The 15365-nt window shown below is 50.7% G+C and overlaps 2 protein-coding genes and 1 long non-coding RNA gene across 6 annotated transcripts; 1 reads left to right on the plus strand and 2 right to left on the minus strand.

Moving 5' to 3' along the window:
* Positions 1 to 172: 172 nt before the first annotated feature.
* ptbp1b (polypyrimidine tract binding protein 1b) lies at positions 173 to 7239 on the minus strand. 3 transcript variants are annotated; one of them, XM_057037524.1, is made up of 16 exons: positions 7154 to 7239; positions 6278 to 6311; positions 5502 to 5556; positions 5109 to 5266; positions 4892 to 5038; positions 4409 to 4537; positions 4227 to 4337; positions 3970 to 4147; positions 3814 to 3891; positions 3277 to 3419; positions 2940 to 2973; positions 2330 to 2422; positions 2041 to 2257; positions 1667 to 1744; positions 1324 to 1562; positions 173 to 916 (listed from the first exon to the last, which is right to left on the minus strand). In XM_057037524.1, exons 1-15 carry the CDS (start codon positions 7159 to 7161, stop codon positions 1430 to 1432), a joined length of 1596 nt encoding a protein of 531 aa, XP_056893504.1. In that variant the 5' UTR covers positions 7162 to 7239; the 3' UTR covers positions 173 to 916; positions 1324 to 1429. The 3 variants fall into 3 exon arrangements, with proteins under 3 accessions (XP_056893504.1, XP_056893505.1, XP_056893503.1); XM_057037525.1 differs by lacking the exon at positions 5502 to 5556 and adding an exon at positions 5589 to 5649 and having other exon boundaries at positions 3277 to 3401; positions 7154 to 7227; XM_057037523.1 differs by lacking the exon at positions 5502 to 5556 and adding an exon at positions 5589 to 5649 and having other exon boundaries at positions 7154 to 7226.
* A 539-nt stretch (positions 7240 to 7778) lies between these two features.
* stil (STIL centriolar assembly protein) lies at positions 7779 to 15225 on the plus strand. Of its 2 annotated transcripts, none has more exons than XM_057037521.1 (18): positions 7779 to 8143; positions 8392 to 8499; positions 8670 to 8785; positions 8857 to 9038; positions 9156 to 9403; positions 9478 to 9561; positions 9851 to 9937; positions 10007 to 10160; positions 10227 to 10327; positions 10784 to 10898; positions 11534 to 11823; positions 11997 to 12254; positions 12311 to 12677; positions 13083 to 13167; positions 13238 to 13445; positions 13544 to 13628; positions 14222 to 14487; positions 14565 to 15225. In XM_057037521.1, the coding sequence occupies exons 1-18, from the start codon at positions 8061 to 8063 to the stop codon at positions 15103 to 15105; spliced, it is 3378 nt and encodes a 1125-aa protein (XP_056893501.1). In that variant the 5' UTR covers positions 7779 to 8060; the 3' UTR covers positions 15106 to 15225. The 2 variants fall into 2 exon arrangements, with proteins under 2 accessions (XP_056893501.1, XP_056893502.1); XM_057037522.1 differs by having other exon boundaries at positions 10793 to 10898.
* Positions 11765 to 12281, minus strand: LOC130528319 (uncharacterized). The gene is made up of 3 exons (XR_008951261.1): positions 12197 to 12281; positions 11975 to 12163; positions 11765 to 11861 (listed from the first exon to the last, which is right to left on the minus strand). It is a non-coding gene; the product is annotated as an uncharacterized LOC130528319 (long non-coding RNA).
* Positions 15226 to 15365: the final 140 nt, after the last annotated feature.

The raw sequence follows: 15365 nt of genomic DNA on the forward strand, positions 1-15365 counted from the left end.
TGTTTTTTTCTAGAGGCAGCTGAGGATTCTGGGTATTTGTAAAGCTGATGACTAAATGAGCCGTGACGCTCAGAGAGCTCAGATCTGCTGGGGGCCATTCCCTGTGTGTGTCGGGGGAACCTGTTCTTCACAGCTGTCAGAAGGTTCACACGTACAGAGGTAAAACAAACACTTGCTGGATAAAAACCTATTTTAATCTGATTGTAACATGTTTTTAAGGCTTGCAACCAAAATACAGTTAATCAGATTATAAACCAAAAGGCACTTCACACATGACACATGTACAAAAACACTTATGTACACCTTAACGCCCCGTAAAACCTCACTCATCTCATAAGATGCACTGGAGTAGTTTGGGAACAATTCCATTCCCTTTGAGCAGGAGTGTTTTCATTGGTCCACCGCTTTGATTCCTCTTCAACATCAGCGCCCCCTGGCGGCGGAAACACCACCAAACAGCTTTTAGATCTTGAAACTCTCCTCAAGATTGTTTGACCTGCTTAAGTTTGATCAAAATGAGTTTGCAGGGTTGTTTGAGTTCCAAATGAAGTCACGCTTTTGTTGCTGTGGTAGCGCGAGATGCCAGAATCTACAAATCTGATTGTAAGTGCGTGCTGGACGACCTCTGTACAGCCACAAGACATCTCGAGCTGGTACTTGACGTCTGCTCTGGGGTGGAGCCCAGAAGGTTCAGGCGAACGTGTCAGAGACTGGAATGTTGCTTTAAAACACTCAGACTGAAGCTGAAGTTTCACTGCAGGACAGGTGTTAACAGGCGAGACTGCAGTCACACAGGTGGAGAGCTGAAGTTCAGGGTGTCCACAGGACCCTAGAGAAGCCCCCCATCCGTCGCTTCAGCCCATAAAACCCTGAGGCAGGCACAGTTCCTCACATCCAAAAGGCTTTTTGGTTTCAGCTGTAGTGGACCATAAACTCATAAATAAAAACAATTAAAAACAAACACATTCAGGTGATTGAAACCCACCACATCAGAGCTCAGGAATGATTGAAATATTGCTACAATATGTGATTGGAAGAAAAGCTGATTGCATATGCAGAATAAAGGATCCACCAGTTCCCAGGAGTCACACGGGCTCCTCCAAGAGGAACCAGAAGAGTGAAAACCGGATTTCAGTAAAACGTCACAACTTCACACTGAATTCAGAAGGACAAATTACATTTGATAGATTCAGGATTAAAGTTTAAAAAAAAAAGAAAAAAAGGCAACACAAAAACCCAAATGAATGAAGGAATTTTCAAGTCCAAATTCTGGACATCATCTCAGAATTGTGAGATGAAAGTCGGAGCTGTGTCTGGAATTACCTGAACTAATCCCCCTCAAAGATGAGATGAGAGCAGCTGAGGAGGCCGCTGGGACGCGCTGGAATGACTGGAGTCGAGCAGAACCATCCAGGACCTGGACGGGACCTCAGATGGAGGACTTGGAGAAGGACACCCGGAGGTGATGGTTCTCTCCCAGATCGTGATTGTGGAACTCGATGAGAGCCTCGATGGCCTCCTCCACCGAGCCCATCTGGATCAGAGCCATCTTGTGGTCCTTCCTGGGGGAGAGAGCAGGAAGTGGCAGGACTGAAGGAGCTCAGACAACAACAGAAGGTTCCTGCTTCCATCCCGGTGTCACTGTCAGAAGACCAACACCACTCACTGGAAGAACTTGAAGGCCTTGACTTCAGCTCCTGAGCTGGAGAACAACATCTTCAGGTCGTCCTCCACCACACAGGGACTACAGACAGACACGGGTCACAGCATTAGCATTAGCACAACATTAGCTGCTGCCAAAGAACCAACAAATATCCATTTTGTCTAATTAAGCCGACGCACAGGAAGATGCTAACGAGCATCCGTGGCGTCGGAATTAAACATTTTGCTGTCTGGAACACCTCAGATGATGAAGCCATAATGGATCAGGACGACAGACAGGCTAGCGCAGGTGCTAATATCACCTGTCAGGGAATCGCCGACAGACTGAAGCGACCCCAGATGTGCTGCAGCAGCGCCACAGCTGCTCCACAGACTTACGGGATGTTGGAGAGGTGCAAGGTGGCCGAGGGGGGGAAGATGTTGGCGTAGTTTTTGGAGCCGGGCTTCTTGAAGCGGTGCAGGGGGGAGTTGCTGAAGTCCTTGGTCAGTCCCTGGTCCTCGTGGCCTTCACGGGGAAGCTGGACACTCATGTGCTTGGACACGGTGATGCGTACGGCCCTGCCGTAAAGCTTCTGGCCGTTCAGGTGGCTCATGGCTGCGGAGACGTGGAAGCATGAAGCGTTTCTCCCACGAGTTCCTTCAGATGTGGACGTTAACCTGCCGTTACCTAGCTGAGCCTGCGTGCTGTCAGACATCTGGACCAGAGCCGTCTCCTTCTTGTTGAACAGAATCTTCACTCTCATCACGTCGCCGTAAACACCTTCTCACACACACACACGAGCTCACATCAGGTTAAGCTGCTCGATCCTTCTCCAGAAAGCAGAGGAGAGGGAGCAGTAACCCCAAAACCCAGGTAACTACGCTATCAAAGCAAAGGTGTGAAGACAGGCCATCAGAACCCAACCAAGCAACACACCCGGACATGCTCAAGGAAAGGCAGCGAGGAGATGAAGGAGAAAGGCTGGGGAACATCGACCCGGCAGCTCTGCACCAACCCAAAAACCCGGCGTGCACGTCACACAATGACTGGAGTCACGAGACAACAGACGCAGCTTGAACAAGGAGGGGAAGTGTGTTCGATCACCACAGCGAGAGCAAGAAAGAGGCTTGATGGAGCAGCTTCTACAGCACAGACACATTCTTTATGCTTTCACTGGCACGAGGCCGCAGATCTCGTCAGCTCACATCAACACACGAAGCAGGAGAACTTTAGTCCTCATCAGCGACACATCAGGAGAAGTTCAATCATCATCATTTCAAATAAAGTGACAACATACCGAAGAGAATAAAGAGGCAGTGGGGCGTGACTCTCTTTAAAGACAGTAGAGAAGGCAGCGAGGGACAGGACAGGTAAAGGTGGGAGGGCAGAGGTGGAGCGTCCAAGCCGTTTCCATGGCAACAAATTATAACGAGAAAAAAGACACACAAGGGATCAACGAAGAGGTTATCGAGGATTTTCATAACTTTATACAGGGTGTGTGTGTGTGTTTAAAATCATCTGATTTCACAGATTTAAAGAGCCAAAGTGACATAAATGTAACTTCACGTGCACGGAGGAATGTGCTGGTGATGATGCGTGCGACACGGGGGGACGGTAACAAGGGGCGCACACACCTCGGGGTGGAGGTTGCTGACGAGCAGCACGCAGACGCCAGCGGGCAGCGAAGGGAATCCCATCCTGGCCGCCCCGGCGAGGGAGAGCGAGGTCAGGGCTCCAGGCAGGGCGGGGACCGTCACACCTGCCGGGGGGAGGAACACTGAGAGAGGTGGGAGGAGTCAACGAGCTGACACCTGGAAGACAGCAAGCCCACCCACCCCCTCGCATCTGCCGAGGGGCTGCCGCTTTACCGCCCCAGCAAAGACCTCACAGTGGGCGCCATGGCGACGCCAACCGGGCGCAACATGGACACAAGATGGTGATGAGAGTGAAGATGAGGATTTTGTGTGATAAATAATCAACCGTCCTCCATCAGACAGGAACCGCTTTATCTCAAATTAGCAGATTTTTCTCATCACTTCAAATGTGAAACATGTTTGAAGCAGATTTTTGAAAAGCAGGTCTGTCGTTAAGGATTGAAGGTTTTTAGCTGACTTTGCAGGGCGACGCCTCCAGCGTCAGACGTGAGGAGGTCATAGTGCTGTGATGCTCACCTGCAGGCTGGATGGTGTAAGACGGTGAGAACGTCTGAGCAGCTCCAGCATAGGGAGCTGCTGAGATGATTCCTGGAGCTGCTCACAACACGACACAAACGTTAGCATCTGTCAAACATCTCTACACGTGAGGAGGAGACGAGTGAGAGAGCTCACCAAAGGCTGCAGCCATGCTCGGGTGCTCCAGGGTCGGCTGGCCATCCCCAGGGGGGAGGTCAGGTCTGGTGAAGTCACGGCTCTTCTCATTGTTGTACTTGACGTTGAGGCTGGTGAGTTTGGAGAAGCTAATCCTCAGGGTGCAGCAGGCGTTGTAGATGTTCTGGCCATCCAGGGACTGGAACACACATTCAAAGCATCTGTGCTGCGGCTGCACACGTGACGACGCGTCTGTCCTGCAGCAGCCTGATGCTCACCAGTTTAGCAGCCTGGGCACAAACGGCATCTGGGTACTGGAGCAGAGCCTGGAACTGGCTGTTCTTGGTGAACACGATGATCCGCAGCACAGTGCCAAACTTTGAGAAGATCTGCACAGCAGAGAACATCATTACAGCTGCGTCGGTGCTGTCGCACATGCGACGCCACGGTGGTCACTCACCTGGCAGAGAGCGTCTAGTGAGACGGGGTAGAGCAGGTTCTCCACCACCACCCTCAGCACCGAGCTTGAGGCCACCGCACAAGGGGCCATGTGAGAGGCACCGAAGGCCCGGAGAGCTGCCTGGGCCCTCTGAGAGCAGAAGCACGGCGTCAGTGACCAACCCTGAAATACGCCGGAGCGCTTTGATTCTGTCTCTGCTCCGAAACGACGTGGGGGGGCGACACGTCTCCGTTCAAATCAAGGTGTGTTTGAACACCAGCCGACGCTCCAAAACATCCCAAAAACACACACAACTTCTATTTTTCCCATATGGCAGAGCACAGAGCAGCGCCTGCAGGACAGGAAGTGGGGTGCAAAGAGAGAACCAAACGTCCCGTAAACCTCAGCTGCCCGTCAGGGGCTGCGCTGTGCTCCAGACGCCTCCAGTGCACTTCCAGAGTGCGTGCGGAGGAACATGTGTCAGGAGCCACAGGCACGCCGTACCTCCTGGTTGGGCGAGTTGTCGGTCTTGAGCTCCTTGTGGTTGGAGAACTGAACGTAGACGGGCTGGTGTCTGATGACGGGCATCACCGTGGAATAATAGCCCACCATGTTGCAGGCGGCGTCCTCGCAGTTCATCTCCAAGAAGGCCTGGACACACGGACCAGGAGAGGTCAGCAAACGCCACGCAGCCACGCACGCTTTAGCAACAGTGCAGCACCTGGTTTTTGGTTTTCAGCATCAGCAGGTTGGACACATTTCCAAAAGGCAGGCCGAGGCTGATCACCTCCGTCTCCGTGATGTCGTCGGGAAGTTTGCGTATGTGGACAACTTTGGACGGCGAGTCGCCTTTGAACTTCTTACTGTCGCTGCCATTGGCTGCAGGAAGAGGAGCAGAAGTTTAGAGGAGCCCAGCAGCTGGCAGAGATGATTGCTCAGCATCTTCCGTCACAGCCCCAGAATGTGTGTGGACTGAGCGGTGTGGCTACACATGCACATGTCCTGTGGACGGTAGGACAGGAGCTCTGCCATCCCAGCGGGCAGCAGAACACCCCCGCCTGCACTAACGACCTGACAAGTGCAGCTACTCGAGAGGAATGATCTGGGCACCTACACTGTTTGGAACTCAGTTCCTGGGTCTGGATTTGGCTCTCTGGGTCCAAGTAAAACTGTAAAAAATGCAAACAGATTTTATTCTGACCTGTGTTGCTCATGATATACAAGCCGTTGGAGATGTTGGAGACAAGCTCTTCAGATCCTCTCTGAAACACACACAACTCCGAATCAACGTTTCTCTGATGGTCACGTGCTGGTGGTGGTCACGCCACCAGATCATCTTCATTCAGTTGGACTGTTGAAAATGGGCGACTGCCAACATTAGGAACCAAACGTCTGGAATTCAGACCGTGGCTGTTAGTGTGGGAGCTTCTGGAGACTTCGATCCCCTGACAGAGGCGCTCAAGTTCAGCAGTGTCATAACAGTGATGCTGAATTATGGATGTCTGAAGATGAGATGATGGCAGGAAACAGAGTCTAGATGTTGCTATGGTAATAAAACAGGATGGCCGCCTGAGTGCAGCAGCGTCAGCAGCTGTCGAACAGCAGCTCCACCTCCGTCTCAGCTTTCTGCTTCATTATTCATGGGAGAGCCGGAGGGCTCGGGTTCCATCAGAACTTCTTAACTAAACTCAGACCAAACATGTTCAGACGTTCGTGTCACCTGAGGAGATTCATTAATCCTGAGGCTCAAAGTTCTGATCATAACACGTAAGCTCACGTTCCACATTTCTACCCAACAGAATTTGGTAAAAATAATCAATAGTATCAACAACACAAACTCATTTTCCACTAAATGTCAGGTGTCCACAGGTACTGGGTGCAGCTACCTACCTTAGTACCAACTGTAAAATCTTGGTGGACGCTGCTGTAAAGAGAAGATAAAAGCAATCAAATCAAAACCAGACAAGCAGAAGGGTTCAAGAGAGATGTTTCCTGAGGAGAACCGTGGTTCCCGGCTCCTAAAGAGATACCGGAGAAAGCTGTCACACCTCGGCTCTCTAAAAACAGAGTTGATTTGGGCTTTTGAGCCATCAGAAACACTAAAGAAGGAAACACAAAACACCCTCAGTTGAACTTTCGAATTGTTAAATCTGTTGTGATCATTTCCTGATAATTGGCTCAGGACTTTCCCTTTACCTCTTTATTAGTTTTCTACTACATTTCTTCTCTGAATTAAACAGCTGTAAGTTGCTGTGAACCAGTGCCGTAAAACAGCCCTTCAGAATTTACAAGAGAACAGTTTTATTTGAGACCAAACTTAAGATCTTTGAACAGAGGGAGAGAGATGGGGCGCCGGGGCTGAAACTTCGGTGTCCCGGAGGGGAAGCGCTCAGGGGGCGTGGGGGCGCCGCGAAACTGGGCTAAACTTGGGCGTGATGCGTTGTCATCTTAAAAGATTCGTTTAAACAGACTGTGTTGGGAACTGTTATCACAAAAAGACATGTGTTGTCTAAAGGAGGTCTTTGCTAAGTATCATTTTGTTTTTTAAAGCCTCGATCACAAGGAATGACTAACAGGTAGCTAGGCTAGTTTAGCTTCCTGAAACTACACAAACACAACTTTTCCATGACCCAAATAAGAAATTTACCACCGGCGCTATAAGCAAAATTAAAACACAATGTTGGAAATCGCTACCTTTATATAGTCGTGTGTAAATGAAACAGTCACTGGTATTAATTAGTGTGCACAACAGTATAAATAACTCACCCGTCCATCGCACAAGACAAAACTGGAACTACAGAGCAACAGGTTAGCCCGCAGCTAGCAAGACAGCTACAAACTAACAAAATGGCGTCGGTTGCAGGCGCGCCCTGATTGGCCAGTTGACCCAAGTAGCGTTGCGCTGACTGGCCGCTAGCCACACATGTACGCATGTTATTATGATCCCAAACTTGTGTTTAACAGCGACAACTTTGACTTAAAGATTTAGTTAATTCATGTCCTATCACTTTCTAATAAATGATCCGTCCCCATGCTGCGTTTGAAGAGAACCCCTGTGTTCCGAGATCCAGTGACCCTCATATTAATATTTAATCCTATTTCTCTCGCTCACTCTTTGTCAAGTTTATTGCGTAATCACTGTTCGCCTTTCATTTACATTTCTTAGCATCATAATCGACAAATGCTTTAATCGGGTTCGTTTCTGCTCTTTAACTTTTAAAGAGTGAATGACGTGTCTGGATTGTTGAGGCAACCAAACGCTGCCACGCCCCTTCTGACCTGCGGGGGCGCTACCGAGCGTTAATGCGCCGTTTACGGCGCCCAGCACTAAAAGGACGCGAACAAGAGAAGTCCCGCGCTATTGGCGAGTCTCCGTGGCGCAGTTTTCTATTGGCTGGCGCGCTCGCCCCGCCATTGGAAACAAGAAACAGCGCCATTATTCAGCCTCGGTTGTTTTCTTACTGCTTCTAAACGAAGCATATAGAGAGATACGGAGACCATCAATCTTACAATATCTGTGTTTTACTAGCCCGCGTATCGCCTGTGGGACTGGGATAAACTAAAGAAGCCAACAAGGTGCGAACAACAAGCTAACGTTGGCAGATGTTAGCCGATCGGACCGTATCGGTGTTCAGATGCCGCACACCGCTCAGCTCTGCCGGCCACACAAGACATGAGCTGCGCGGTAAACCTGCTGGCGCTTCCCACCGCAGTGTTTGATCGTGTTTTCACCGAGGAGAACATAAGAGGACGGAGGTGAGTTCCAGGCTCTGATCTCAGCGACTTAGCGTTGATGTGGGATGAGACCTTTGAGTCTTGATGTAATCGTACTCTATCGTTTATACACTGATCTGGGATTTTTACGACTATTTTTTTGGTCTTAAATCTACCTCTATGCACAAATTGTGTTGCATTCGGACTCAAATAAACCTTCGTCCCGCTGATCAAACGTAAGGTTGTTCTTTTTGGTAGATTAAACTGTCATCCATTACCTGTTCTTTGAGGAGCGACATGAACCCTTTCACCTCGCTGAGCTTCCCCAGATCCAGAGCAGCCCTTTGGGATGGCAGCCCAGTCGGAGAGAAGCTCTTCCTCCAGCTCCTGTCCAACAGGTGAAGACTGTTCAGTGGGAGATTTTGGGTTCACACTAATAAGACCCAAAACCTGCGATCTGGAAAAAATGCCTAACATGAACACAAAGTGGCGAGACTTGCCATCCTGTGGCTGGAACACTTATAACAAGACTAAGCTGTGGCTGTTGTTTACTGGCCGTTTCCTGTAGGAATCTTCGACTTGTGCTGTTGGAGAAGGCTTTACGTCTGGCTCAGCGGCACGTCCGTCAGTCCGACAAGCCCTCGGTCCAATGCTTCTTCCTTGGCTCGGTGTTGGTGGACTCAGGTGAGGGTTGTCCTCGCCGAGTGGTTAGGTTTTCGCCAGTCCTGTCAGATACTGACGCGTGTGTGCCGTAGATGAGGAGGGAGTCACTGTGACTCTGGACAGATTTGATCCTGGCCGGGACCAGCCTAGTTCGTCTGGGAGGGTTCCATGTGCAATGCTACCTGGAGATGTCCTGGTTCCATGTCTATACTTGACCCACGGTGACACTTCTGATGCTGTCCAATCAGAGTCAGATCTGCATCATTGCTTCAAGGTGAGTTTCACCTGCAGCTCTTACTGTATGTTAGTGCCTATTCCTTTGAGTAATGTAGCAGTTCTTGGTTGCTGTGGCAACTTCATATCTTTCACCGCTGACCTTTTTGTGTGTCAGTCATTACAGCAGTTGCTGAGCGGCAGACAAAATCTGGAACTGGGTCAACTACTAAAGGTCAGGGGTCGTATCATCTGTTCTCAGCAGTCTGACGCCACTCTGTTCAGTCTCAGCTGGTCGTCTGTTTGTCCGTCTGTGGGACTGGACGTGCAGGCTGTGAGAGCTGTCCCCATCATTCCCACGGCTCTGCTGCGGAGTCTAACCAGCACAGCGCGACCCCTGGCCCAGCTCGCCAACTGTCAGAAAGGGTGAGTCTAGTCCCGTGTAAGAACAACAACACTCCAGGTGTTGCACTTTTGATGAGGGACACCTGTGTTTGCAGATATTTGACGATGGATCAGACCAGAAAATTGCTGCTTTTGCTGGAGTCGGACCCAAAAGCCTGTAGCCTGCCACTGGTTGGCCTGTGAGTCTTCGCTTCTGTTTGTTTATTCTGAACGTTGAAATAAGTGCTGATGGTTTTGAACACTTCATTTTAGTCCTCAACCTAACGAGGAAGATCACCAATTTGAATGTGTGAAGATCCCCCTTCCCAGTGGGGAGTAATGGCTGCTTTCTTTTCATTCGCTACCACCGTCGTGGTTGTTCCAGTACCTGGGCTGATTTTTGTTGGGGATTTGATTAGAACTAGATGAATCAGATGTGTTCGGTTTCTGTTGTTACTGCTTCTTACTATACATCCTGTCACGCCACAGTTGGCTGAGTGGAGTCACACATGTGAGCAGCCCTCATGTGTGGGTCTGGTGCCTGCAGTTCCTGTTCAACTCTGCCCTCCAGGACAGGTGAGTTGGAGAGGCTGAAGCTGTTCAGGTTACAGCGGTTCCTGTCTAAACATTTCTCTATGATTTCAGAGTTTTCTCTGACGGTGACTACTTCCTGCTCGTACTGTTCTGCTCCACTCACAAGAGCCCTCAGTTCTACAAGTGTGGACGCTCAGGGCTGGGACCAGGACCACGGCTGGACTACAAGCTGCTGACAGCCTCCCAGTGCGTCACACTGTATCAGGTAAAACCAGGTCCACAGGGAAAGTGTTTCCAGGTGTGCTGTCTCTGAGCTGTGGGCTCTCTGCAGGTGGGGGCAGTGGAGGGTCAGGCTGTGCACTGTGAGCTGAGCTCAGAGGGTGACAGCAGGCAGATGGATGTTTTCAGGATGGCTCAGCTCTCCTTTAACAGGTATGGGTCCATTTCCAGTAAATCCTGACCCAACGACCAATAACTGATCAATAACGGTGCATTAAACATGATTGCTGTGTGTTTAAACCGCACACACACACCTGTCACCTAATCGCACACACCAGACTCTTCTTCTTTAATGTGTATCACAACCAGCTGTTTGTAATACTCTGCCTCATTCCGACACTTTAATCTTTACCTGGTTTTCCAGAGCTTTAGATTGAATGACATCAGTTAAATGAGCAGACACCAAAGTAATTAAAACTGGTTGTAACCTGTTTTCATCAACACATCACACTCGTGGGTAAAATCGGTCATTCAGATTCCAGGTCTGGTTCACGCAGGAAGCACATTTTAAATGTCGTGTTTTTCTACCATAGTTGAGTATCTGTTCTGTGAAGAAGGGTAAACTTGTTAGAGAAGAGAGTGGACTTCACATGACTCTTGTGTCCACAGCTCCCACAGTGCTGGTGGTGGTGGTGGTGTGTGTGCCAGTGATCAGGACTCTGGTGTTGAGGACGAGGACGTGTCCCCGAGACCGTCTCCAAGTCCTCACCTTCCAACCCAGCAGGTGAGTGTCATGATGATTCAAGGCTTTTGATCATGTACAGCTTCATACAACACAGCCAAATGAAATGGTTGTGCTACTAGAATACAATAACAAATGTAAAATAATCTAAATCTGACGGAAATAAACTTAAAAGAGATAAATAAAGACATAAGCTGCGTTAGGAGGCGGCGGCTCTAGCCTTCCGGGGTGCAGAGTGATGTGGAGAGACGGGCTGGAGGTAAAGTGATGTTGGTCCAGCATGGTAGAGGTGCGTCTGATCTAGTCCAGAACCAGCTGGTGTTTGGGGGGGGGTCGGCACCGTGTGGTAGGGCTGCCACTAGCAACCACCATCACATTATGAAGGGTACAATTACTCAATGGCTCTTATTTAGCATTCAGATTCCACGGGACCCTTAACGTGCTGCCGCACACGTTTGGGGGTCCTGGGCCCTTCATGCTTCCAGATGTGATGCTGCATATAACACTTTGTTCTCTGCTTGGTGCGATTGTGTCGCGTCCCATTCACAACCCTGGTGGTGAGCAGCTCAGTCTGTCTCCAGTGTGGAGCTGTGGGGTTGTTTTCACCGATGTCCACGTTGAACTACAATGACCTGGATGAATGAGAACCTTCATGGACGGCTGTGTTCTCGTTTCAGGTCCGGGGAGTTCAGCCATCTGTTCCTGAACTGTCTCTGCTTGTTGACAACAGCTTCAACTCCATTCAGACTGGCTGCACAGCTCCACCCCCTCCTGCTGACTGGAAGTCCACTTTTTCAGCCAGAATGGCCTCCTGCTCTGCTCTTCCTCAATCACCATCACATCCTCTTCCTCACCACAGCACGCCCAATTCCAACTTGCAGCAACCATGTAGTTGCTGCACCTCCCACAGCTGCACCTCCATTCGCTGCTCACCAAGATTCCTTCCTGGTGTTGCTGATGAGTCCTCACAGAAGACTCCTCCACCTCTCTCCTCCCAACAGAAGACTCTCTTCCTCTCTCCTCCCAACAGAAGACTCCTCTTCCTCTCTCCTCCAACAGAAGACTCCTCTTCCTCTCTCTCCCAACAGAAGACTCCTCCTCCACCTCTCTCCTCCAACAGAAGACTCCTCTCTCCTCCCAACAGAAGACTCCTCTTCCTCTCTCCTCCCAACAGAAGACTCCTCTTCCTCTCTCCTCCCAACAGAAGACTCCTCCACCTCTCTCCTCCCAACAGAAGACTCCTCTTCCTCTCTCCTCCCAACAGAAGACTCCTCTTCCTCTCTCCTCCCAACAGAAGACTCCTCTTCCTCTCTCCTCCCAACAGAAGACTCCTCCCCCACCTCTCTCCTCCCAACAGAAGACTCCTCTTCCTCTCTCCTCCCAACAGAAGACTCCTCTTCCTCTCTCTCCTCCCAACAGAAGACTCCTCTCTCCTCCCAACAGAAGACTCCTCCTCCACCTCCTTCATCCTCCCATCATGACATTTATTTGGCCTCCTGTCATCACCATGTTGCTCCCTCTCTCCCGTCTAGCAACATTCTGAACATTTCCTCCTCCACTCTCAGTGCTTTTCCTCCTACTTTACCTAAATACCCCCCTTCCCCCTCTACACCTCCCGCCTCCCACTCTACTCCTCCCCATCCCTCCAGCCATCCAGGTGACCCTCCCTATCACCTGACATCCCATCCTGCAGACCCTGCACTGCCCCCCTGGATCATGCACCCCCCCTCTGTAAATCGATGCTGGGACCAGATGGGTGCCCTCGATACCTACCAGTTGCTCCTTCAGCAGGACCGTCAGCTTCGCCTCCTCCAGTCCCAGGTTGGTAAAGGCAGACAGACGACTTTATTGTTCCTGAGGCTCATTAATGTGTCAACATAAAATAGGTGAAACACACTAGACACAAAAACATGCATAATGCACAATTACACAAGAAGTGCAGGAAGCAATGTGAGTTGTTTATTCTGGTCAGGCTGAGGCATTGAAACCTCATGGCAATGAGGAGGAACCACCAGGTCCTGTAGATCCATGCAGACCCCTGTTGTTTTTGTTGTGCATGGAATGAACCACTGGGAGAGTGGAGAGACGGGCGTGATTGATGCTGGTGAAGGGTCCAGGGTTTTTAGACTGAGGCCCTGTGAGTCCAGCACAGGTGAAAGATGTGTTGATGTTTCTGCCGACACCTCTGTGGAGTGTTAGAGTGCTTATGTTTGACTACATCTCCAGGTCCAGATGCTGCTCGAGGCTCAGGGGAAATTTCAGCCTTCTACCGAGAGCGTCCGGAGCACAGCCAGCATCGCCGTGGGAACAGGTGTGTTTTAGGTCCAGGATATCGGGGACTGTGGTGATTTCAGCTTCATTTTCTGATTTCTGGGTTTTAGGTGCCAGCTTATTCTGGGCAGATCCTGTCCAGCCTGTTTCTGCTCCAGAGGCTCCTGCACCTCCTTCCTCAGAAGCAACTCCTCTTGTATCCAGTCCTACCGGCACCCAAAGCGCTCCCTCTGACGCCGAGTTGTCCGTTGTCAGGCCTGTGGATGGAGCAGAAGACGGTATCGCCAAAGGTCAGGAGGTCGATGCCTCCCACTGTAGGTGAGGAGTATGGAAGCGAGGGCTGAACATGACCTCTTCCAGACACCAGTTAAATATTTGCTCTGTGTTGGTGGAGAGTCTGACTGCTTGTTTGACAGCTCCATCCAGAGTCCAGTCCTAGGAGAGAGTGTCAGCATGTACGGCCCTTCAGACGACAATCTCAACTTCTACAAAGAGCTCATGGTAAAGTCACGTCATGCAGTCTTTTATATTTTCGATGACTAGCAGTTTTTTCTGCGTGGAGACTCTGGACAGATTCCAGAAAGCTTCTTCTAACTGCAGTTCCAGTTTCGGCCAACCGGTGGCGTCAGTGGGTCTTTGGTCGCAGCATCATGTGACTAGCACAGTAGCAGGGCGTAAAACATCTATTCAAACTTCTTTAATGAAGGAGATGAGACAAAATGGACAACTCTGGTCACTCAGGCTCCACCTAAACTGTCAGAACTCGCAGCCTCGTTCCTTCCTCACTGCATCAAGGTGGCCTGAGTCCACTAATTAGTGCTGAAACCTGCTTTAGGACGCTAAGTTGGTGCTTTAAACAATTAGTCATCTTACTTTTTCATTTACCTTAGTTATCATTTAATAACTAATTAGCGTGGCTTGCTTTTTGTGAGTGCAAAGGATGATGGGATATATTGTTGGTAAGACAGCAGTTGTTGTGCAGTTCTTTTCACAGTGCATTATGGGATACACACAGCAAAGCGTTCCTCCTAGTTAGTGCACTATTTAGGGAGTGGTGCCAGTGTGGTGTGTGACGTTAAACCTTTTAACCCCAGACTCAGGTCACAAGCCGCCTGCAGGCAGCCGACACCAGCGAGGGGGGAGAAGAAGAGGAAGACTCCAAGCAGAGGAGCCCGTCGGTGTCTCCTGACCGCTCCCAGTTTTCCCAGTTTTCCCAGTCACCCAGGAGGAAGCAGCAGCCTCGCGGAGACCCTGTGGTCAGCGCAACGCTGCAGGAGCTGCGGCGCCTCGGCGTGAACGTCGATGACGAAGACCTGACCGAGTGCGACAGGAAAGTCCAGCAGACCGTGGAGAGCAGCAGGTAAGGAGGCGGCGTTCCGACCGGGCGGCGCTCGTGTCCTTCAGCTGTGTTCTAACCGTACTCGTGTCTGTGGTCAGCACCCTGGCGAGCATCAACCCCGCGGCCGTGGTGTCCAGGCTGAGTGTTTCCGAGCACAGCTTCAGCTCTCTGGTCCCATGTGCGAGCGTGGACCTGAGCCTGGAGGCCAACGCCATCGCTCTGCGCTACCTGAGCGATTCCCAGCTGAGCCGACTGTCTCTGGGAGGCCACGCCCCCCACAAAGGCCGCGGCTCCTCCGGGGACTCTCTGCTGTCGCCCACCAACATGTCTGTGGCCACCAGGAAGTACATGAGGAAGTACGGCTTGATCGAAGAGGAGCTGGGTGAGGATGAGGCCGAGATCTCGGAGCGGTCCACTCGGAATCCGCTGAGGGAAGCTCAGAGCGCCGAGCTCCTCCCCCAGAGTCGGCTCATCAAGAAGCTGCGGCCCAAAATGCAGCGTTTAACAGAGGGCGCCGACCACGACGCCCAGGACAAGGAGAACTGCTCCAGCAGGCGGCCATCTTTACCGAGGGCAGAGGGGTCGGTGGGCAACATCCTTGACCTGAGCCGCCTCCGGCAGCTCCCAAAGCTGTTCTGACGGAACGCCGCCTCCTTCTGCTTCCAGAAGCTTTTAGCTTAATCATTTTATCCCTTTTTGTTTTTTGCACAAATGTTATTTATGGTGAAACGAATAAAATTTGATAGTTTTATTGAAAAAGTGTGTTCAGTCTGTGTTTATTTCTGAGTTATTGATTGACGTTGACGATAACCTGCGTTGGTCTGATAAGTGCAGCAGATGTGGCCCCGCCCCCTCACACGCAGGCCCCGCCCCTCGGCGTGTGTAGGCAGATGTTTCCG

This window comes from Takifugu flavidus, chromosome 7, assembly GCF_003711565.1.
Source record: "Takifugu flavidus isolate HTHZ2018 chromosome 7, ASM371156v2, whole genome shotgun sequence".
Classification (NCBI taxonomy): Eukaryota; Metazoa; Chordata; class Actinopteri; order Tetraodontiformes; family Tetraodontidae; genus Takifugu; species Takifugu flavidus.

What these genes read in the sequence shown, in the direction of transcription:
- ptbp1b (XM_057037523.1), bottom strand. An exon ending in ACAACTCGCCCAACCAGGAG is followed by an intron (nt 4,538 to 4,891) that starts GTACGGCGTGCC and finishes TTCTGCTCTCAG; the next exon opens with AGGGCCCAGGCAGCTCTCCG. An exon ending in GTGCCCAGGCTGCTAAACTG is followed by an intron (nt 4,148 to 4,226) that starts GTGAGCATCAGG and finishes TGTGTGTTCCAG; the next exon opens with TCCCTGGATGGCCAGAACAT.
- stil (XM_057037521.1), top strand. Translation starts at nt 8,061, where the DNA reads ATGAGCTGCGCGGTAAACCTGCTGGCGCTTCCCACCGCAGTGTTTGAT. An exon ending in GTCGATGCCTCCCACTGTAG is followed by an intron (nt 13,446 to 13,543) that starts GTGAGGAGTATG and finishes CTTGTTTGACAG; the next exon opens with CTCCATCCAGAGTCCAGTCC. An exon ending in ACTTCTACAAAGAGCTCATG is followed by an intron (nt 13,629 to 14,221) that starts GTAAAGTCACGT and finishes TTTTAACCCCAG; the next exon opens with ACTCAGGTCACAAGCCGCCT.